This window comes from Budorcas taxicolor, chromosome 21 (genome assembly GCF_023091745.1).
Source record: "Budorcas taxicolor isolate Tak-1 chromosome 21, Takin1.1, whole genome shotgun sequence".
Taxonomy (NCBI): domain Eukaryota; kingdom Metazoa; phylum Chordata; class Mammalia; order Artiodactyla; family Bovidae; genus Budorcas; species Budorcas taxicolor.
Genome location: NC_068930.1, coordinates 15,123,076 through 15,146,604, shown reverse-complemented (window position 1 = coordinate 15,146,604; position 23,529 = coordinate 15,123,076). Strand labels below are relative to the sequence as shown.

The window sequence follows — 23,529 nt, the reverse complement described above, 5'->3', positions numbered from 1 at the left end:
GACATTTAAATAGTTCTGTAAATGCTCAAGAATTATCATTAGGTATATTAGAGCTTTGGCACATGCCAACTAAAAATTAAAGTAAATGTGATTACAGAGCAATATTGGATGCACAGTCTCTAATGAATAGGCTGTCATGTCGACTAGAAAACTCATTCTATTTCCATCCCCACTCTTTCTGGTGGTAGTATGTACCCAGGAAGTGTCCAGGTTTAGTTCTCTGATACCCATAAAGTTTATTCTAACTGAGTCAGAATAATGTTGCCTTTTGGGGTGATTTAAAAGTTTCTTTATAGAGAAAGAAGAAGGAACAGAGAATCAATGTCATTTTACACCCGTTTTCCTGGTAGGATGTCTGTACTATCACCAGGGGGCTATGTTAAAAGTAGATTGCATGTGCTTTGTAATTTGTTTATTTTAAAACTGAAGTTAATTAATTCTCAGTCAGTTTGAATCTGGTTGTTGCAAATGCTGAAGTTCCCTGTTGACTGATATAAGGAGGTTTGGAACTTCTCCTAGCTTTGCATGAGAAAGGTGATGATAAATCTAGAAGGTACTTCCTGTATCAGAAAGCTGTGTTCATTGGATCTCCTTTCCTCCCCCAGTGCTTACAGAACTCCCTGAAAGATATGAAGGACGTCGGCATTTTACAAGTGAAGGTTTTAAAGGCGGTAGATCTCTTAGCAGCGGATTTCTCAGGTATAAAAATCTTTTTCATCCTTTTTTTTTTCATTTTTATTTATTTCCTGCCTTGAAATGATCCGATGGCAAAGTGAAATGTTTTTCAGTAGAAGCATGTACAGAGAAATCATACTCTTTCAAGCAGAGCCACAGAAGAAAAAGTGCAAACAGGCTCTCTCACTTTTCACTTTTCACATTATCCTCTGCAAATAATCTTGCTGTGATTAGATAATGGGCTAGTCCCTTTGGCTTTCAGAGATATTTGTGGATGATTTGCGTCATGACTTCTTTACTGGTTACATGTCTGAAGTTTTTCAAGAGGGCTTTGGAAGACAGACAGACGTCTGTCCTTCTCTCTCGCCGTACTGTGGACATAGGGTCCTGTCCTTGGCAGAGCGTACGGTGTAGTGCCTGGATCCTCAGTCCAACTGGCTGGCACGTTTCTGTAACAGCAACCAAAGTCTGGGCTGTGGAACCACTTTGCCATTGATATCGTGTTACATGAAATTTCTCTTGGTGCCTCATGAATTGGAACTTATAGACAGAGGCTAGAGCAGACCTGCTCTGTGATGAATTCATACTCTGTGATGAATTCTGCTTGACTATGATGAGAATAATCCAGACATTCCAGTATCTGATTAGACAACGGCTCTCCTCTCCTTGCTGAATTATACCCTTGTACTGACAGTTTAAACACCCATATGACAGTTTACTTACCAAGTAAACTGATGAATATGAAGGATGTTACACAACATGGAGCTATCTACTAATGCAGCAGTGCATTTTCGTTGTTATAATTTTAGAATGTGGTCTACTCTGTGTAACCTCAGCTTCTGAGGCTGGGGGAGCTCAAACTCTGGAAAAGAGCTTGTTAATTAAAAGCGCTTTATATTACAAAAATAGAATAGATAAGTTTAGAAAAGAGTTCTCCTCACTCTCCTTCAAAAAATGAGTGGAAATCATTCTACAAGGTGATCACAGTGTTAAGGAAATGCCCAGTGAGAATATTTTAAAAATGCTTTTTTGGCCAATATGAATATAAAAAGTCTCAGTTTGTGAATGAACTACTTCAATGAGGGCTTCTGATATTCATCAGTTTACTTACACATGCTTATATAGGCTTAGGTTGATTTAGAAATTTTCCTTTCTTTTGAAACGTAGTTTATGAAAACAGACGTTTCATGTGCCTTCATCAGAAGTAATTTTAGTTTTCATCACTAAAACACATGTAAAATTATTTACCAGTTTTCCAGAGCAAATGGTGTCTTCTGTCTCAGTGTTTCGATACAGCACTTTTTGAATCTGTGATTGTTGATGGCTCAGTAAACATCATCTCAAGACCCAAGAACTCATATATGCCTTCAAGCAGTATTTTCAGAAAATCTTTTTGTAGTTTCATATTTTGTGATCACCAGGAACTAATTGCAATGCATTAAAAGACTTGTGTATAGCTACATCCATATGTGGAAATACTTTTTTAAAACTTACCTTATTTTATGCTTGCTATCAGCTGACTTCCATAAACCATCCTCAAAACTAGGATTTATGGAGGTTGTTTCAGGCCAGTGTGAATTCTCCGAAGAGTATTTTCACTGTTACAGTGAATAGGAGAGAAACCTGGAAGATGAAAGTTTTTGTAAAGATCAGTCTATAAGGCAAAACCCTCTTTTCAGAAGAATAATATTGGTAGAAAATGCTACCATTTGGTCATTTTCTTTATATTCAAGATATGCAGTAGATAGTTTTGGAGTGGATGAAGGTGAGTATTAGAAGGTTTCAGTAACAAAAAGAAGTAGTTAGAGACCAAATAATGCTATATTATTTGACTAAATGCCCTGATGTTTTACTGTCTCTGTATTACCTATGAGAAAATTATCACTCTTCTGATTTGAAGCAAAGATCCTTGTCATTAGCTAAATATGCCTTTAGACCATATGGATCTTTATTGTTGGAATCAGATCTCACAGTCTATGTTCTTCCTAGGTTGGCTCACTTCCTAGGTGAACAGACTCACTCAGTCTGCTCCAAACCAAGGTGTATTGCTTTAGGGCAACCAAGTGGACCTAATCCAAAGAGTTCTAAAGCAGCTTTTCTCTGTGGAAGAAGAAGTGAATTGTGCTTGCTGTGATGAAGCAATAGGATGTAATTAATACCTCCAAGATGTTAGCCATTATATCATACAGTGGTAACTCACCCTTTTAATTACTGTTGTTGTTATTACCAATTCACTTGATATGCAGTTAAAAAAAAAAAATGCCAGCTTCACTTGATCATGGATCAGAAGAGGTACACATCATTGCCAGTACCAGGAATATTGAAGAAATAAGTAACTATTTGTACCCAGCATTTTCCAGTCAGCCTTATTTATTAATGAGTATTTCATATTTGTTGCTCAGGAAACAGAGTATTAACCCCTGCAAATCAAAAAGAACTACATTTAAAAATAATCAGTTATTTCGTGTCAGTGTATGGCAAAAAAATCACAATATTGTAAAGTAATCATCATCCAATTGAAAAAAATTAATTGATCAAAAATAATTTTAAAACTGCATTTACTCTGCATAGCCAGGGACCTTCTCAAAGAATAATGGTCATTTCAAAATGGAACTTTCCAACCTTCTTACTTTTTTTTTTTTAATGATAGTTTGTGTTTGTTGTTGTTGTAATTGTTTCTTAGAAACAATACCAAATAACCATGATGACTGATGCTTCAAGTTTGTTTTACCTAAAATTCAGGGACTCTGATAAAACAAAAGTCCATGGGGGCAGATCTTGGCAGTGGTCCCTGTGGAGGTGAAGGTTACAGTTTGCAGAGTGCAGGGACCTGTTGTCTTAGAGGAGAAACAAATGCATTTGCCAGCTCTGCAATCAGTGGGTTTGCCGATTTTAATGTATCTTCGCAGGTAGCAATTAGAAAAAGAAAATACCTGTCACTCCTCTGCTCTGATCAAAGCTAGGAGGGTGTTCCTCACTAGTGGTTACTGATGTTTTGATAATGTGGCCATAAAAAGAAACTTTGGAGTAGTTGACTTCTCATTACTTTTCTGGTATTTCAGAACATTGGAATAATGTATATATATATATATATAGAGAGAGAGATACAACGTTAGTTGCTCAGTCCTGTCTGACTCTGCAACCGCATAGACTGTAACCCACCAGGCTCCTCTGTCTGTGAAATTTCCCAGGCCACAATACTGGAGTGAGTTGCCATTTCCTCCACCAGGGGGTCTTCCCTACCCAGGGATCAAACCCAGGTCTCCTGCCTAACAGTGCCTGCATTGCAGATTCTTTACTCTGAGCCACTAGGGAAGCCCTTATATGTAATATATCACACACACACACACACACACACACACATACACACTATGTATACTATATATAGAAGCGTGTGTGTGTGTGTGTGCTAAGTCGCTTCAGTTGTGTCTGACTCTTTGTGACCCCGTGGGCTGTAGCCTGCCAGGCTCCTCCGTCCATGAAATTCTCCAAACAATAATACTGGAGTGGGTTGCTGTGCTCTCCTCTACGGGATCTTCTTGATCCATGGATCAAACCTGCGTTTTTTGCATTGCAGGCACATTCTTTACCGCTGAGCCACCCAGGAAGCCCCATATATGTATACATGATATATTATTTATATATCATATATATACATATATATGTACATTCACTGAGGTGAATTTCTTTGCTATTATAATTTAACTTTTTATATAAAGATAAAAATTCCAAATGTTATAAGATGTCAAATAAGATATAATGTTATAAGATGTTTAATGTTAAATGTTATAAGATATTAATAACTAAATCTACAAGTTACTAATGTTAAGATATTTACAAAAGATAAAGACTTCAGTGATCCAAAGTATAAAAAAAATTTATAACTTTTTCAAACTAACTCAAATCTTTGATAAATATACTGTTTTATTGTATGATTGAACCTACTCAGTATTAATTTAAATTTATATATAACTTGGCATTTTATATGTGTGTCTGACATTTGTGTATAAATGAGAAGACCTTTTATTTTAAAGAATTGGAGGTAATCTAACTTCCCTTTTAGCCCATCCCTTTAAAATTGGTGAAAGATATTTTAATGTTCTCTGTAGCCAATATGAGATATGGACAGCCATGTGCAGTTATTCTAATACAAGAGCCTGTCACATATTTTTATTAAAGCATTTGTCTCACAAACACCTTGCCCCAATGTAACCTAAAATCTTTAAGTAATAGGTTATCCAATCTGATGTCAGTACTTCTGTAGTAAACAAGGCCATAGCCTTGATTCACAAAACAGATGATAAATTGTACTTTGAAACTCAAGGTGAATGTAGCTGTTTGTAATGCTTAATAAGACCAACATACTTCACTCAAAACTCAGCTGTTTTGAGAAATTAATAAAAGCCAAGCAAAAACAATGTAGAGTTTCTTTCATAAACTATAAAATGATAATCAAGTAGTTAATAGATAAATAGAAAAATAGGGGACTCAAATATTTTCTGGCCAGAATTGTATTTCAGGGACTTTTCTGGTGATCCAGTAGTTAAGACTTTACCATAGCTGGTAAAATTCTTAATTTATTCTTTAAGTACATAATCCTTTCCCAAGAGACTGAAACTCATGCTTTGGATAAACCAGTGTTCAGTTCAACAATTCATTCATTGAAGATGAAGATTAGTTCCTGTTTGATTTGTCCTTTATTTTTATGGTAACTGCCTTTCATTTTAATTCCTGTATATTATGGAGAAGATTGAGGGTGGGAGGAGAAGGAGACAACAAGGATGACTTGGTTGGATCGTATCACCGACTCAATGGACATGAGTTTGAGCAAACTCCCGGAGACAGTGCAGGACCGGGAAGCCTGGTGTGCTGCAGCCCAGGGGGTTGTAGAGAGTCAGACATGACTGAGTGAATGAACAACAGCAGCAACATACTGAGGTATAGAAGATGCATAGAAACAGGTGTGCAAATCTTGGTTCTACTGCATTCTAGCCATGGGCACACTTATGCCTTTAGCTTCTCATGGGTCTTTTAACAGTTAAGTTGGTGGTGGTAGTGGTAAAGAACCCGCCTGCCAATGCAGGAGACATAAGAGATGCAGGTTTGATCCCTGGGAAGATGCCCTGGAGGAGGAAATGGCAACCCATGTCAGTATTCTTGCCTGGAGAATCCCATGGATAGAGGAGCCTGGTTGGATTCAACTGAAGTGACTTAACACACAAGGTGAAACCTAAATGAGCTTACTAAACACATATTACATGCTCATTAAATGCTATTCCCATTCTTCGTTAAATTTATTTTTCTAGAGTGTAGTTGACATGAGGAATTTCACAGGTTGTCTTCTTGATATTTTGTTCATAATTTTACTGAATTTTAAATAATGTTGGAAATATCAGCATTGCTAATCACTAGTTAATCATTGCTAATCACAATAGCTTTTCAACACTTTTGGAAATCTATAGTTACCACTCTGATTTTTTTGTTTGTTTCTGTTTTATTGCCTGATAAAAGTAAAGAAAAAATATGCTTCGTGGCAGGAAAATTCTCATGCTGAAACCAGTTTAGTGCTTCTATTCACATTTTGTAATATGGATAATAGTTTTATTGATATAAAATATTTTTGTGGGCTCATCAATTTTTGTTGTACATAGAAGTGCTGTTTTGAGAAACTGTTGACCAAAATACTGCAGTTAGATACCATATTGTAGAGTAGAAATATTCCAGCCATATGCTATAATACTGACTTTTGAGTAGTTTTTATAAATTATAACAGTATGTTTTTTGTTGTTTTGGGGGTTTATTTTTTTGAAACATAAGACTGCTTGTATCAGAAGAGAAATAGTCTTATAGTTATTGTTCACTGGCACTTTTAAATCACGTCCATTTTCTAGTTTGTTTTCATTGTCTGCTGTTTCAAGTTGTGTTCATAACAATAGCTCCTCTCTTAAAGATGCTCCATTTTCAGAGGACTGACTATAATTGCAATTTCTAGGAAGCTCAGCAATAGGCATTTAATGCTCTTAATTCATGAGAACCTTATGGCTAGCTGAGCCCAAATCAAGACCAACTTTTAAAAAACACATAAAAAATGACACAAATCTGCCTTGGCAGGCCATCTGCTTTAACAGTCTGCCAAGGAACATGAACTCTAGTCAATGCATCTAGCTCCGATAGATGCAAGTCTATTGGAGATATAGCCGTGTGTAACTTACTGGCACCTTGAGAGTGAATGAGTTCAGTTCATTTGTGGCACTCTATGAATTAACAGCTTGTTCTACTGGTTGTGTTCTTAGTAAGATCTTTATTTATTCAGCCAATGTACCTCCTCTGTGTGTGAGCCTGTGGTGGGCCCTGGTGACACAGTGCGGGTGGAGAAATTAATCACCGCCTTCACATGGAGTGACTGCTAATCCCCCAGTGGTATCTAATGACTGTGCTACTGTCGAGGTCAAGAATAGGGTGTCAGGGTTCATTAAAGGGACACCTGTCTGGTGTTCCTGCAGGTTGTAGCTGAGACATCAGGGATGAGGAGCAGTTAACACAGTAGAGATGAAGGAAAAGTGTTTTCAAATGAGGGAACAACACATTCCAAGCCTGCAGGGCTTTTCCAAGACGTGTGAGAAGCGAGTGAGACTGGAGAAGAGAGGACGGTGACCCTGAGGGGCAAGAAGGCTAATGTATTAGGTGGGACTGGATTATATAGGAACACAGGGTCCAGGGGAAGACATTAGAGATCTTTCTAAGTAGGGGAGTGATATGATCTCATACGAACTTAAATACTAGTTTATTCTGGTGGCTGTATAGAGCAAGCATTTTGGAGGTGCAAGAGTGAATCATGGGGAGGTGTTAGGCAAATTCGGATGATGCTGTTTCATGGAGCTTGAGTGAGAATACTGGAGTGGGTTGCCATTCCCTCCTCCAGGGGATCTTCCCAGCCTGGGGATCAAACCCAGGTCTCCCGCATTGCAGGCAGATTCTCTGCAGGCTGAGCCACCAGGAAAGCCCCTCTCAGGGAATGGAGTTAGAAGAAGGAAAAATTCTCATGTCTCCAGTTCTTGCTCTCTGTTTGTGCTGGAATATTACAACATCAGAAATGTAGTTAAACAAACATCTCAGCAAAATTGTCCTCTTCCTTTGTGGACTTCACAGTCTGAAGCGAGAGCTGTCTGTCCCCACTTCGGGCTGGACGTCCACCACTGCGAGTGATCAAGCCCTCATCTGCAGAAAGCCACTGAGGCATGCAGTTGGATCAGAGATGCTTGCAACCCACTCGGGAAAGTAGGAGATCCATGAAAGTTAGGTCCAGAGTGAAGAGAGATCAGGATTTTCTCTTCTGTTAAAATCCCTTTCAGAGCCCAGCACAGTATTTTCCACGTTGTAGGAAACCGTAAGTTGCTTGTTGAAGGAAGAAGCGGGCACATCATAGCACATGGCATTATAATACCTAAAGTAAATGACCATAGGAGGTTGAGAGGGGAGCTCCCTGGAGTTTAAGGTGGCAAAGAAAGTTCCTTGAAGATGCTACATCTTGGTCTAGGCCTTGGAGGTTAGCTAACCTTTGATTTTTTTGGAGAGGCGTGGGGCTTGGGAGAGCATTGCAGGGAGAAGCCATTCCGCATGCGGAATAAGAGGCAGGACTGAGCCCCATACCTCTGTGCTGCTCAGGGATGGGGCACAGTTGCTCCAACCCTGATAAAATGTTTAAGGTCGGGGTCAGATCAGGATGGATGGTGTAGGTAAGTTGTGAGAGAACATAGACTTTCAGGCTGAGCACTAGAATTGGCTCCAATATGTGATAGTAAGGTTTTCAACAAATGAGTAGAGATGATAATGAAACTGAAGGGAGAGATTTTGGGAATGAAGTCTGGGGTGGCTGTTGCCCTTATCTGCACCCCCAGCCTGGGCTGTAATGCACCACAATTAGCTTCAGAAATTAGTCTCTTCTAGAAATTCTTTCTTCTAGCCCTGTCCCTTGTATTGACTGACAGTCTGTGGTGGTTCCTGGCTGCAGGATAAATAAAAAGAAATTTTAAAAAATGCTCTGGTCATGGTCTTCCAGGCTTCCAGCCAGTCTCTTCCTTTATCTACCAGTATCTTACATTTCCTGATCACCACCATTTAGCTGTGTGTGTGTGTGTGTGTGTGTGTTTATCCCTGTCTGTATCTGTGTATGCACGGTAAGTCACTTCAGTCATGTCTGACTCTTTGCAACCCCATGGACCTCTGTCCATGGGATTCTCCAAGCAAGAATACTGGAGTGAGTTGCCGTGCCCTCCTCCAGGGGATCTTCCTGTCCCAGGGATCAAACCCAGCTCTCTTAACATCTCCTGCACTGGCAGGTGGGTTCTGTATCTATCCCCATGTATGTATGTATGCATCTCTCTATCTGTGTATATCTGTCTCTCTATCACTGTATCTTTCTCTGTATCTATCATCTATCTGCTGAATGAATGTAATGCTCTGATCTCTTCCGGTCTCCTTAGCAAGGACCTACCCATTTCTGCTGGCCAAGTCAGCCACCTCCTAAACCTTGCTCAGAATTCACCTCCACTGTGAAATCTTTCTGGACTTAAGCCAGATAAATGTCTCTGAACTTTAGTTTCCTCATCTGGAAAATGGCACAAATACTCTATACCTCGTAGAATGGGCATGAGGATTAAAGGAGAACTTACCCGGAGTTGGGAGAGCCTGGTTTCTTACCTGGAGTTGGGAGAGCCTGGCTCCTTCCAGCCAACACCCATCCCTGGGCACCGAAGTCCCCAGCTGCCCCCTCCCACTGGGCCAGGAGACTCTTCACAGGGGAGAGGGGCCATGCATACCTGGGCTATGCCTGCATTGGGTCCTTTAAATGAAATTGAGGGCTAAATATAGAACAGAGATGTACAAATGAGCAATAGAAGGGAGATAAGGACAGCATGTAATCAGAGATCACAGAGGAGAAAATGGTTCAGTCCGCTGGCAGAGGGCGTGAGGGAAGTTTTCACTGAAAAGGTGACATTTGCTGAAAAGCATGATTATTCTGAGAGTTCCTTGAAGGTAATGACTTGGTGGTCCGTGTACACTGGGGCCTGGTTCAGTGCCAAGAGCAGAATGGGAGTTTAATAAATATTTTTCGGATGAATGATATGACCTCTTAAATACTTTTATTGCTTGTCAATCAACTTCTGTAACTGATATAAAGGTAAAATTATTTAAACGTGAAACCTTCACTTGCTGTTGGAGGAATACAAATGGATTTTAACGTGCTGTTCAAAAATAGCAGAGGCTGTTGAGAGCAAGGCACTGAAACACCACCGTGAATCTGAATCACCCGTGGTGTAGCCATGTCAAGGTGACTTGGCATGTGGATGCAGAAGAGGTCATTTGGATGTTTGACCTGTAAAAACAGGGGGAGCAAAGAACAAGAGGGTGGGCCCAAGTGTAGCTATGTCCTTTTGCCTGGTACTGTTTGGTTGGTTCTCTTGGGAAACATTTGGATATTTCATTTGTGATGGGAGATCATTTTATCATGATCAGATAAAAATACTGTTTAAATTTTACTGAAAGTCCCCATCTGTCTGGAATCTTCTTTTTAAATTTTATTTACCTGTTTATTTTAAATTTTTTTGGCCATACCCTGTGATTAACCCACACCCACTTCGTTGGAAGGCAGAGTCTTAACCACTGGGCCACTGGGGAAGGTGTATCTGGAATCTTTGAAGGGCGAGAAATCAGTCCTAAAGTGTGCATGCTACTCTATAGATGTTTTCATGTCTTTACTTCTTTTTCCTCGTCTCTGCCTGTTTCTCCTGGAATATTAATAAATGCAGCATTTTAATGAGCTTTGACAGGATTATCTTCAGAGAGTCAGAGTCGCGCAGTGTGTTCCCTGGAGGCACACAACTGAAGCTCCCAGGTTCTGGAAGGAAGTCTGTTGCTCGTTACCTGGGACAGCAGAGTGTGAGCTCCAGAGCAGGGTGGGCAGGACTCGGCCCACCTGTGCAGGCAGGCCCCTGACTCCCTGCTGGGGGGACCCCAGGGCTCTCAGTATAAGTGTCAGACGGTTTTCCCCGAGCCAGTGCTGACGGAATGTCACGCCAGTGCCTCCGGAGGAGGAGCCCTGACACCTCCCAACAGTCTGATGAGCGGTTAAGTAGCTGTTTCAGTTTGGGTTGAGGAGCTCAGCATCGTCTACCAGAGTGTTAAGCCAAGAGCATGTGGGTCCTTTCAAGTTCACAGTTATTCAAGAGATGTCGTGACCTCCTCCACTGACTTCTCTTCTGACTTTGCTTAATATTACAATCCTTAGGGCCATCATGTTGCTTCAAATGGTATTATCTCACTTTTTTATGTCACGTACCTCCCCACTGAACGCCCACCCTGTACCCTGTGAGATACAGCCCCAGAGTAAGACCTGCTTTTCTAAAAAAATCCAAGTATAGTTAATTTACCATGTTGTGTTACTTTCAGGTGCACAGCAAAATGATTCAGTTAAATGCACACACATGCACACACACGTGCACATGTGTGCACACACACACACACACATATATATTCCTTTTCAGATTCTTTTCCATTAGAGATTATTGCAGAGTATTAAGTATAGTTTCTGTGCTGTACAATAGGTCCTTGCTGGTTATCTAATTCGTTAGTATGAATAGGCTTCCCAGATGACTCAGTGGTAAAGAATCCACATGCAATACCGGAGGCACAGGTTCAATGCCTTGGTAGGGAATATCTCCTGGAGGAGGAAATGGCAAGCCTGCCTAGTATTCTTGCTGGGAAAATCCCATGGAAAGAGGAGCCTGGCAGGCTACAGTCCACGGGTTCACAAAGAGTCTGGTGCAGCTGAGCACACACCACACGTACCTACAGACAGTGTGCGTCTGTTAATCCCAAACTCCTAATTTATCCCCCCACTTCCATCCCCTTTAGTGACCATAAATTTTCTTCCTATGTCTGTGAGTCTATTTCTATTTGGCAAGTAAGTTCATTTGTATCTTTTTTTCTTTTTTTAACCAACTTTACAACAGATACCAAAGGAACTTCTCTAGGTAGAAAAGGCCATAATGAAAAAAAGGAAAATTATGAAATGTATCATTTTTCCAGATTCCACATATAAGTGATATCATATGTAATATATGGTATTTGGTATGGTATTTTCAGATTCCACATATAAGTGATATCATATGGTATTTGTCTTCCTCTGTCTGACTTTGCTTAATATTACAATCCTTAGGGCCATCATGTTGCTTCAAATGGCATTATCTCACTTTTTTATGTCTGAGTAAAACATTTCTTAAAGAAGCAAAACTTTTTAAAAATGAAGATAGATTTTTGTGTGTTTGATTTGGGCTGCTCAACATCAGAAACCCCTTTAGGATTGGGGTGCTTCTCTCATGTTTTGGAGAAGGGATTCTGATTTGCTTTCATTCGGTGGGAAGCCAGTATGTTCTCCCTTCCTGAGCCCTGGAATTTAGGAGATGGAGATTTGCTAGGCAGGGCAGTCCCTTTATATCTACATCAAGTGAAGCAAAGAAGCAGGCTTGGAGAATGCATATTAGAAGCAGCTACACTTAGGGGGGCCTCCCTGGTGGCTCAGCAGTAAAGAATCCACTTGCAATGCAGGAGATGCTGGTTTAACCCCTGGGTCATGAAGATCCCTGGAGAAGGAAATGGCTCCCCACTGCAGTACTCTTGCCTGGAGAATCCCATGGACAGAGGAGCCTGGTGGGCCGCAGTCCACTGGAGCCGCGAAGAGTCAGCCATGACTAAGCAACTAAACAATAGCATTTAGGGCCTGGACCGGAAATCTCTGTGAGGCCAGCTTTCCTGGGAAGAGAGACTGACTGAGATTCTGTGCCTGAGTAGCCCTCAGCCTTTGGTTCCCAGCACCTTCAAACCTGAATTTCCGGTCTGTGCACCGGTCCCGAGTTGTTGTTTAGTCACCAGTCTTGTGCAACTCTTTGAGGCCGCGTGAACAGCACACACCAGGCTCCTCTGTCCTCCCCGATCTCCTGGAGTTTGCTCAGAGTCACTTCCATTGAGTCGGTGATGCCGTCCAACCGTCTCATCCTCTGCTGCCTCCTCCTCCTCTTGCCCTCAGTCTTTCCCAGCATCTCGGTCTTTTCCCAGTGAGTTGGCTCTTCTCATCAGATGGCCCAAGTATTGGAGCTTCAGCTTCAGCGTAAAGCCCTTCCAAATGAGTATTTGGGGTTGATTTCCTTTAGGCCTGGCTGATCCTGAGAGCTGTTTGCTATTATTTTGACAAATTCCTTTGCTGCTAAGTTTAGACAGGGATCCTTTCCACTGCTTGTAACTGACAATCCCGACACGTTCATCTGTGTCCACGGCTCGATCCCTGTCTACTGGCCACTGAGATGATAGTCGTGGCTTAAAAGGTCTGGCCAGTCATATAAGCGTCCAGGCCACTAGTCAGCTGAATGGAATCTCCTGTTAATGACGCTTATCCAGTCAGCTGCTCTTCTTGTCTTCTGTTTTTGAAATATCTTCATGTGAGTCCCTGCACACATGTCTCTCTAAGGACGTGCAGCACCTCAGAGCCCCTAGTTATTAAGTTCATTGAATGTAGGTTCAGTGGCCTGAATGGTAAGCCAGTAGGTCATGTGGCCTGAGTAGTGTCTGTATTAGGCCTTGGTCTGCATTCCTCGGCCATTTGTTGGAGGTACATCTGTCTTTATGCCCCCAATTTATTCAGTACACACTGCTTTATAGAGCACCTGTGTGTGCAGAGTCAGGCCATGTGTTCATGTCCTATGGATGTTAGAGACCTGGACAGTTCTCTAGATTCCACTGTCATGTGAACAAAAGGGGAGAGACTTCTTACGTGGTCACTTTCTGGGTTCCCCTTTGGATTCTGGTTTTTCTAATATTTTTTTTTTCTTTTGGATGCTGTATGAGGTAAGATGGAAAAAGAAGTGCAATGGGAGAAGTAAAGGCTTAGCCTCATTATTTTTTAAGGTTAAAAACTTTGAATTTACCTTGTGAAATTAGACTTCTGCATGTCTCTGAGCACCGAAAGTGTCCCACGTGTACTTTCGTAATTTACTGACGTCTAAGATCAGATGTGTGTATGGCCACTCAATTCCAGAGCAGAGGTTTAACTGCTAAACAGCCATCGTGGTGGGTTTAGTTGCCAAGTTGTGTCCGACTCTTGCTACCCCATGGACTGTAGCCTTCCAGGTTCCTCTATCCATGGGATTTCCCAGGCAAGAATACCGGAATGGGTTGCCATTTCCTCCTCCAGGGGATCTTCCCAACCCAGAGACTGGGAGATTGTTTATCGCTGAGCCACCAAAATAGCCGTGATGATGCTTTTTCTCATCACCCTGTGGAAGCATGTCAGTTATCATAGGCTTCCAATTGTAGATGAGTAATTGTATTCACTCAAAGAGAATTTAGAAAGGAAACAGAGATGTGCTTCTATTTTCAAACAAAACACACACGTGGGCCCTGTCGTGTGCCACGTTGACACCTGCCCTTGTGAATCCTGTGTTGCCACTGCTCTCAGGTCGTGTTTGGGTTGCATGTCAGCCCCAGCCCTATAAGTTCCCTGACACCTGGCTTTCCCACAGAGTTTATAGGGCTTGCTAAAGAAAGAGACTCACCTCTTTTTTTAAAAACAAAGCACAGGTTTGTTTTTTTTTTAATTGGAGTATAGTTGATTTACAACGCCATATTAATTTCTGCTGTACAGCAAAGTGATGGCTATACATATAGTCATCTTTTTCATGCTCTTTCATACTCCTCTTTTTCATACTGTTTCTTATTATGGTTTCTCACAGGATACTGAGCATAGTTCTCTGTGCTCTACACGGGAACCTTGTTTATCCATCCTGTGCATAATACTTTGCATCTACTAACCTCAAACTCCCACTTCGTCCTTCTCTCATCTTCCCCCTTGGCAAACACAAGTCTGTTCTTTACCAGCTAGCACAAGTGTATTACTATAATATGTGGAATCTTAAGAAGTGGTACAAATGAACTTGCTTACAAAACAGAAACAGACCCACAGACTTAAAAAACAAAGTTAGAGTTGCCAAAGGGATTGAGGTGAGGGGAGGGATAAATTAGGCGTTTAGCATTAACGTATATACACTGTCACATGTAAAATAACCAACAAGGACCTGCTGTGTAGCACAGGGAACTCAATGTTCTGTAATAACCCAAATGGGAAAGGAATCTATAAAAGAGTAGACACATGTATAGCTGAGTCACTGTGACATATGGAAACGAACACGACGTTATAACTCAACTCCAATATAAAAGAAGCTTTAAAAAAGTGTGTGTTTGTTCAGTCACTCAGTCATGTCCGACTCCTTGCAAGTCTATGGACTGCAGCATGCCAGGCCTCCCTGTCCTTCACCGTCTCCTGGAGCTTGCTTAAACTCGTGTCCGTTGGGTCAGTGATGCTATGCAACCATCTCATCCTCTGTCGCCGCCTTCTCCTGCCCTCAGTCTTTCCCAGCAGCAGGGTCTTTTTCAGTGAGCCACTGTTCGCACCACATGGCCAAAGTATTGTAGCTTAACTTCAGCGTCAGTCCTTGCAATGAATATTCAGGATTGGTTTTCTTTAGGATTGAATAGTAATTGGAAAAAAAAAAAAAAAAACCTGCATGATTTTTGTTCATTTTGCCTCTGTCACTTTTGAGATGCGTTTGCCTCTGACCACGGAGATTCCTTTGTCTCTGACCCTTGTCCATTTTCTCTTTGCAGGGAAGAGCGATCCCTTTTGCTTGCTGGAGTTAGGAAATGACCGACTTCAGACACATACCATTTACAAAAACCTCAACCCTGAGTGGAACAAAGTTTTTACATTGTAAGTACTTTAGTCCTTGGAATATCAAAGAGCAGCTTTAACTCAGAGACCAATTATCCCTGATATGTGTGGGGCAGTCTAGGGCTCTTGAGTGGAACTTTCTGTCCATTTTTATGGGCACAGAAGGAATTTTATTGTTTTTCTCCTTCTGAAAACCTTTTATGCTTTCATTTTATAGAGTATAGTGTTAATAATAGAAGAGACCGTTTGGAACTGCAAGAGAGTGTTATAGGAGGCATTTTGTAAAGTAGGTCTCTTAGTGACTCAATTAATCTGTGAGTAGAAGAAAGCTTCCATATATCCAGACTAATTCATTCCTGGGTTAAAGGAAATTACAAATGTAGACATGTCTTAAATTCAAGGAGCTTATATTGTTCAGCAGTATTTTAAAATCAGAGGACTTGCATTCTGCCAAAGTCTTTTGGAACATATAGATTATGTCTATAGATATAGAGTCTTCCTCGAAGACTCCCCGAGGCCCCTTGTATTCCAGCTTATCTGAATGACCTACTCTGTAGTGATACCTGCTTTTTAGACTCAGGTGTTTAGGAAGCTGGAGATCTTCCTAGTTGCTTTAGATTCCAAGACAACTGGCCATCAAAGGGAGGCTCTCCCATTGTTGAATCTGGGTGAAATGGTGGCACACTGCCTCACAACACTGAGGAATGCTTTATCTGCGCCTATAACTAAAATAATATAGTTTGTTGTGAATATGAATTGGTGGCTCCAATGGCAACCCACTCCAGTACTCTTTCCTGGAAAATCACATGGATGGAGGAGCCTGAAAGGTTGTAGTCCATGGGGTCGCTAAGAGTCGGGCACAACTGAGCAACTTCACTTTCACTTTTCACTTTCATGCACTGGAGAAGGAAATGGCAACCCACTCCAGTGTTCTTGCCTGGAGAATCCCAGGGACAGAGGAGCCTGGTGGGCTGCCGTCTATGGGGTCGGACAGAGTTGGACACAACTGAAGCGACTTAGCAGCAGCAAGCAGAACGTTTATGGGGACCTACGAGAAGAGGTTAACTACTAGCCAGGTTTACAAGAGTCTCTTGTTTGGTCAGCACCTGGCCGATGACCATGGCTCCATGTTTGCATTATAGCTGATATCTGGCTCTGATCAACATTGAAACATTTATAAACAAGTGAATATGCATGGCCCTTTAATATTTTGTGTTTCAACAATAGGATGCTTTCAGGGGATCTTGGGAAATAGTGATTTTGACCACCTTTGTTTTTTAAAGGAAATTCATGCGTTTAAAGAAAATCTTATTTTTGCTCTTCCCATCTGGAAGTCACTTTGTCGTCCTCCTTCTGTCCCCTGTTCTCTTTCTTTATTCTGTTTCTTTAACAGTCCTGCCCCTGAGTACACAGATACATGGAAATGTCATAGTAAAAAAGTTGACTTTTTTTTTCCATATGGATGTCTGAATCTTCGCTGATGGAAGGTTTGGGAATACAGTCAGTTTGATTTAATTTTTGAAATTTAATTAAATGGTAGTTTTATACTCTGAGGACATACAGACTTAATTAGTGAAAACGTGTTTTCAGATCTTCATGGAACAGCCTTCACTTGTGTGTTTTTGTGTCTAACTCATGGTGTGTTTCTTGTTTCAGTCCCATTAAAGATATCCATGATGTTTTGGAAGTGACAGTGTTTGATGAAGACGGAGATAAACCTCCTGATTTTCTTGGAAAAGTTGCCATTCCCTTGCTGTCAGTAAGTTACCTTCATTAATACACAGCATGTGAATCATTTTGCAGTTGACAAGTTTCTGTGGTCTGGAATTGCGTTGTCTTTGTCGTCTGCGGAGGGGGAAAGCCCTCCCCAGCTATGTGCTGTGCTGTGCTAAGTTGCTTTAGCCATGTCCGACCCTGTGCCATGCTTATGGACTGTAGCCTGCCAGGCTTCCCTGTCCATGGGATTCTCCAGGCAGGAATACTGGAGTAGGTTGCCATGCCCTCCTTCAGGGGATCTTCCCAAGCCAGGGATTGAACCTGCGTCTCTTATATCTCCTGTGTTAGCAGGCGGGTTCTTTACTATAGCACCACCTGAGAAGCGCCCCCTCCCCCCAGCTATAGCAGGAAACAACTGTTTTCTTCCTATCCCTCTCCAGTACTTTCAGTAATTTGAATGTAAAGTCACATAATTTCTCTGTGTGTGTGTCAATTCCATATTGATTTAACCAACCAAGATATTTTGACCAGTCTCTCAATCTACCCTGACTCTTTCCATCTTGAGGTAGAAGTTTCACTTTGGTTTCTGAGAACACACATCTATGACTGATTTTCTGTTGGTGAATGAAAAACATACATATTCTTCTTTATTACCTTCTTTCTGCCCATTTCTTCAAAGATTACTTGCTGGTAATTCCACAGTTGTTCTCAATTCTACTAAAGACCATTTTCTCAAAAGTTGTTCGCCTTTGTGTGTGTGTGTGTTCACTTGCGTCTGACTCTTTGAGACCCCATGGACTCTAGCCCGCCAGGCTCCTCTCCATGGAATTTTCCCAGCAAGAATACTGGAACAGGTTGCATTTCCTCCTCCAGGGGATCTTCCCAAGCCAGGGATTGATCTTGCGTCTCCCGCACTGCAGGCAGGTTCTTTACCACTGAGCCACTGGGTAGACCTTTTTGGCAGCCTTATTTGTTTTCAGTCTTCAAAAATAATTTGTGAAAGAGAGCAGAGAGCCTCTCTTGGAGAAAGATAACTGTTTTGATAGTCCCATTAAAAGGTAGGCTTCCTAGGTAACTCAGGGGTAAAGAATCTGCCTGCAATGCAAGAGACACAGATTCGATCCCTGGTTGGGAAAATCCCCTGGAGAAGGCAATGGCACCCCACTCCAGTACTCTTGCCTGGAAAATCCCATGGACGGAGGAGCCTGGTGGGCTGCAGTCCATGGGGTCGTGAAGAGTCGGACACGACTGAGCGACTTCACTTTGACTTTTCACTTTCATGCATTGGAGAAGGAAATGGCAACCCACTCCAGTGTTCTTGCCTGGAGAATCCCAGGGATGGGGGAGCCTGGTGGGCTGCCATCTATGGGGTCGCACAGAGTCGGACACGACTGATGCCACTTAGCAGCAGCAGCCAGAGGAGGGAATTTCAGTTTTTCATCCAGCCATTCATACAGTGTATGCTAGAATTGTTAGGACCTTTATCAGGCAAGAAGGATTTATTTTTTTCTTCCCAAAGACTTATTTCCCCACAGCTCTAAGTGTGTGTTAGAGCAGTCAGTAATTTATCCCCGAGATTAGACCAGCTCACGTGGTGTTTACAGAGGGGGGAACGCTGCACCTCTCAGTATCTCTTTTCTTTTTGATTGCTTGGTTAATTTCTCCCCGAATTCTCATATCCCTGATGTGACTTGAAGACTGTGGTGGAGCAGCTGTTCCCTTGTAGGTCTGGCTGCTGCCAACTGTTCTGAGCCGTCAGCCGCAGGCCATGCCAGCTCTCAGCGAGGACACGGTGATTTGAGACTCCCCTCCTTTTTTTTGTTACAACTTTGTCAGTTATTCCTGGAAGACTTTATGTGATAAGAGCCAGGGGTACAATTTTTAAAGAGGTCTAAAAGTACAGGAAAGCAGGGCTCTTCTTTGGAATTTAGTATCCTTTTTCCTCTAACGTATTTTGGACATTTCTTGTTTTAAGAGGTAAATCCTTAGTAGCATATTGGATCCCTTGAAGGGTGAACACTCATGCTCACGTTCAGTTTCTCAGTCGACTCTTTGTGACTCCATGAGCACAGCCCCCCAGGCTCCTCTGTCCTGGAATTTTCCACAAAGAATACTGGAGTGGGATGCTATTTCCTTCTGCAGGGGATCTTCCCGAGCCAGGGATCAAACCTGCGTCTCCTGGGTCTTCTGCATTGTAGGCAGATTCTTTACCGTTGAGCCACCAGGGAAGCCTGGGTGAACACTACTTCGTATCTTTATTAAACTCCCTCTGTTTAATTTCGTGTATTCGGTCTTTCTAGAATACCAGCAAGTTAAGCCAACTTTCTTTCCTCCTTCCCGTGTAATGTATAAGCACCGTATGCTGTGGAGTGAGATCTAAGAAATCACCTCTGGGTAATCAGAGTTTACAGGCAAGACTACTGGAGTGGGTTGCCATTCAGCTCACTTCAGATTCTCCAGGCGATCTTCCAGACCCAACCTGTACAGGGACCGAACCTGTATCTCCTGTGTCTCCTGCATTGCAGGCAGACTCTTTACTGCTTGAACCACTGGGGAAGCGCTTCAGAAATCAGATTTAGGGTTTTTCAACCTTAGCACCTCTGACATTGCTGGATGGATCATTCTTGGCTGTGAGACTTCCCTATGCATTGTAGGAAGTTTAACAGCATCCCTGATCTCTGTCCACTAGATACCAGTTTACCCATCCTCCCGTCACTATTGTGATAACCAAGTACGTCTGTGTAGACATTACCAAATGTTCTGGGGCAGAATCACTACTGATGGACTGGAGAACCGTTGATGTAAATTAATAGAGTTTCCAAACTATAGCTTTCAAAATGCAAGATAGAGTGATCTGTGATAGAGTGATTCATTTGATTTCAATGATTGCAAGTCCCCTGTCCTCTTAAGTTTTTTCAGGTTGTTGATAAGCTGCCCTGCACTGTAAGTATTCATTTGTTTGATAAATATCTATCATGAGTGTTCAGTGTGTGCCAAGAATTGTTGTAGGTTGTAGTGTGCTAACAATGAGCACAGTGAAGCTATCTCCTCTTTTGGAACTTATCTTTGGCTTATAAGAGGCAATATTCGAACCAGAACAACATCAACAAAAGCACTAGCTAGTAGGTTAGGGGCTACCCTGGTGGCTCAGACAGTAAAGAATCTGCCTGCAGTGCGGGAGACCTAGATTTGATCCCAGGGTCAGGCATATCCCTGGAAATGGGCATGGCTACCCACCCCAATATTCTTGCCTGGAAAATCCCATGGTCAGAGGAGCCTGGTGGGCTACAATGCATGGGGTTGCAAAGAGTCAGACACCACTGTACAACTAAAACTTTCATGCACTTAGCTGGTGAAAAGTGCTATGTAGAAAATTAAGCAGAAAATTAAGCAGGGGGAGGAGTCTTGTAGAGGATGTGTGTGGGGAAGGGATGCAATTCTCCTGTGATCTGGGCAGGGAGGGCGTCACTGGACAGGGAACATTTGAGAGAGAGCTTCAGTAGGTGAGGAAGGGGATATGTGGGGAGATTTCAGGCAGGAAATCTTCAAGTTCAAAGGCTCCAGGCCAGGCTTTGGCTGTCAGATTCCAAAAATAGCAGAGTGGCCAGTGTAGATGGAATGGAGTAGGGAACAGCAGATGTGGGATAGGAAAGGATAGGGTGGCGTGCGAGAAGACCTGGTGAGACCCCGAAGCTTGAGAGGTAAAAGGACTCTGGCTCTTCTTTAGCGGTGGCAAAACTCCTGGGAGGTTTATAGCCGGGGAGCGCTTCATTTGGTTTATACTGCATGTTGCTATACAAATGTACCATGTGGAGAAAAATGCCCAGATCTGAAAGGTCTCCATATGTCGAGCCACTTTCCCCCATGGGGACTTCAGGGGCCCAGAGACCTTAAGCTGATTAAGACATTTCAGCCACCACTGTTCAGTGAGGCTGTTTCAGTTCAGATTTATTTCCAATGCTTTGACCAATAGGTTGGGTAGTGATCATATCTTACACAGGATCTATGTGGCTCTTCCTGATACACCTGCAACATACCTTCTCCAAATCAAATGATCCCCTACCTAAAGTGAAAGTATAAAAGCAGAAGAAAGCAAGGCCATAACCCTCAGTATCTGTAATTAGCAAATTCTATTTCATTGCTCATTTTATTTTTTAATTTATATTATTCATATTGATGGTTTTCAGTGCTTATAATTATTTTAAAAGAATTCTAACTTGCGATTTAGAGGGTATGTCTTAAAATGTATTTATTTAGCTCTAGGTTTTTTTCTTTATTTAATGTCCATGAGCAGTGCTTACCTAGATAGCACTGTGCTGTGCATATGGCACGGCAGTAATTCTGTGACAATCTAATGAGGCATGCTTTATTATTACGACCATTTACATATCAGGAAACTGAGGCAAGGAAAGACTCCTGTAGCTGGAAAGTAGTGTGAATTAAGAAATCTCATCTAAGAGCCATCGTAAGAGGAGGATTTGCTGCTATAATGAGTAGCTGTTGAGTAAATATTGTGCCAAAAGCATAACCGATATCTGTTTTGTGCAACCATTAGGCTCAGCACAATGGAGGCAGAGGGCAGGTATTCAGGTGGGACACAGAGTTAAAGCCTTGGATGTCATGGGTAATGTCATAAGGCAGACATTATAGACCTGAAATGTTAGGTGCCATATAAAGGGAACAGGAACATGCATGGTGAAAGGGCTGAATTTAACTTTGGGATGACTTTAGGAAGCGGGGTGTCTGGGCTGGCCAAGAAGGAGTAGAGTGTTGATAGGGACAGCTGGATGAGGAAGAAAGAAGGCCATTCCAAGCAGAGAGCAAAGCCTAACCAGAAAAGGAGAGGGGCAAAGGAGAGGCTGCAGTCTGGAGGCAAAGAGCAGCCTTGGTACTGCCGACTTAAATGAATTCCCGATGTGAGTTGTTCTTCAGTCACTGAGTCATGTTCCACTCTTTGTGACCCCATGAACTGCAGCACGCCAGGCTTCCCTGTCCTTCACCATCTCCCTGAGTTTACTCAAACTCATGTCCATTGAGTCGGTGATGCCATCCAACCATCTCATCCTCCGTTGCCCTCTTCTGCTGCCTTCAGTCTTTCCCAGCATCAGGGTCTTTTCCAGTGAATCAGCTTTTCACATCAGGTGGCCAACGTACTGGAGCTTCAGCATCAGTCTTTCCAATGAACATTCAGAGTTGATGTCCTTTAGGACTGACTGGTTTGATTTCCTTGTAGTCCAAGGGACTCTCAAGAGTCTTCTTCTAGCACCACAGTTTTAAAGCGTCAGTTCTTCAGCACTCAGCCTTCTTTATGGTCCCACTCTCACATCCACACATGACTAGTGGAAAAACCATAGCTTTGAATATTCGGACCTTTGTCAGCAAAGTGATGCTTATTAAAACACAGTCTAGGTTTGACATAGCTGTTCTTCCAAGGAGCAAGCATCTTTTAATTTTGTGGCTTCAGTTGCTGTCCACATTGTTTGGAGCCCAGGAAAATGAAATCTGACACTGTTTCTTTATTTTTCCCACCTATTTGCCATGAAGTATTAGGACTGGATGGCATGATCTTAGTGTTTTGAATGTTGAGTTTTAAGCCAGCTTTTTCACTCTCCTCTTTCACTTTCATCAAGAGGCTCTTTAGTTCTTCTTCACTTTCTGCCTTTTAAAGTGATATCACCTGCATATCTGAATTGTTGATATTTTTCCCAGCAAATTTGGATCCAGCTTGTGATTCATCTAGCCCAGAATTTCACATGATGTACTCTGCATAGAAGTTAAATAACCAGGGTAACAATGTCCTGCCTTGATGTACTCCTTTTTTTTGTGAGAGTTGCAAGTTAAGTTTTATTTGGGAGCAAAATGAGGTCTATCGCCTGGGAGACAGCATTTCAGACAGCTCTGAGAAACTGCTCCAGAGAGGTAGGGGAACAATCAGTATGTATGTGATTTTGGTGAAGGGGGAGTTCATGCAATCAAATGCAGTATTTTTATAGAGGTTTCTGATAGTTTCGAGGAGCTGGCATCACTGTGACAGACTCTAGTGCTTTTCCAGATAGGAGGAGCTGCAAGAATTAGGCTCATAAAATCAGTTCCTGAAAATGTCTCACTATCTGAAAACCTGTTCTGCCAATTTTTCCCTGAGTACAGAGTGCCTCATTTTTGTTCTCCACCCTGAACTCCTTCCAGGGGTGTTGAAAACCACCAGCAGCTGCACATGATGTAATTCTTGTATTAGATGGCGCCATGGCACCATGGTGCCATGGTGGTGGTGGTTTATTTGCTAAGTTGTAGTTGTGTCCAACTCTGAGACCCCATAGACTGTAGCCCACCAGGCTCCTCTGTCCATGGGATTTTCTAGG

The 23,529-nt window shown here is 42.1% G+C and overlaps 1 protein-coding gene across 1 annotated transcript in view; it reads left to right on the top strand.

The window, feature by feature from the left end:
• Positions 1-23,529, top strand: part of MCTP2 (multiple C2 and transmembrane domain containing 2) — a 202,325-nt gene that overhangs the window by 78,903 nt on the left and 99,893 nt on the right. Inside the window, exons 11-13 of the mRNA XM_052659435.1 lie at positions 606-699; positions 15,391-15,493; positions 17,111-17,213. Of these exons, the coding sequence (XP_052515395.1) occupies positions 606-699; positions 15,391-15,493; positions 17,111-17,213 (300 nt within the window). The remainder of the gene's footprint in view (positions 1-605; positions 700-15,390; positions 15,494-17,110; positions 17,214-23,529) is intronic.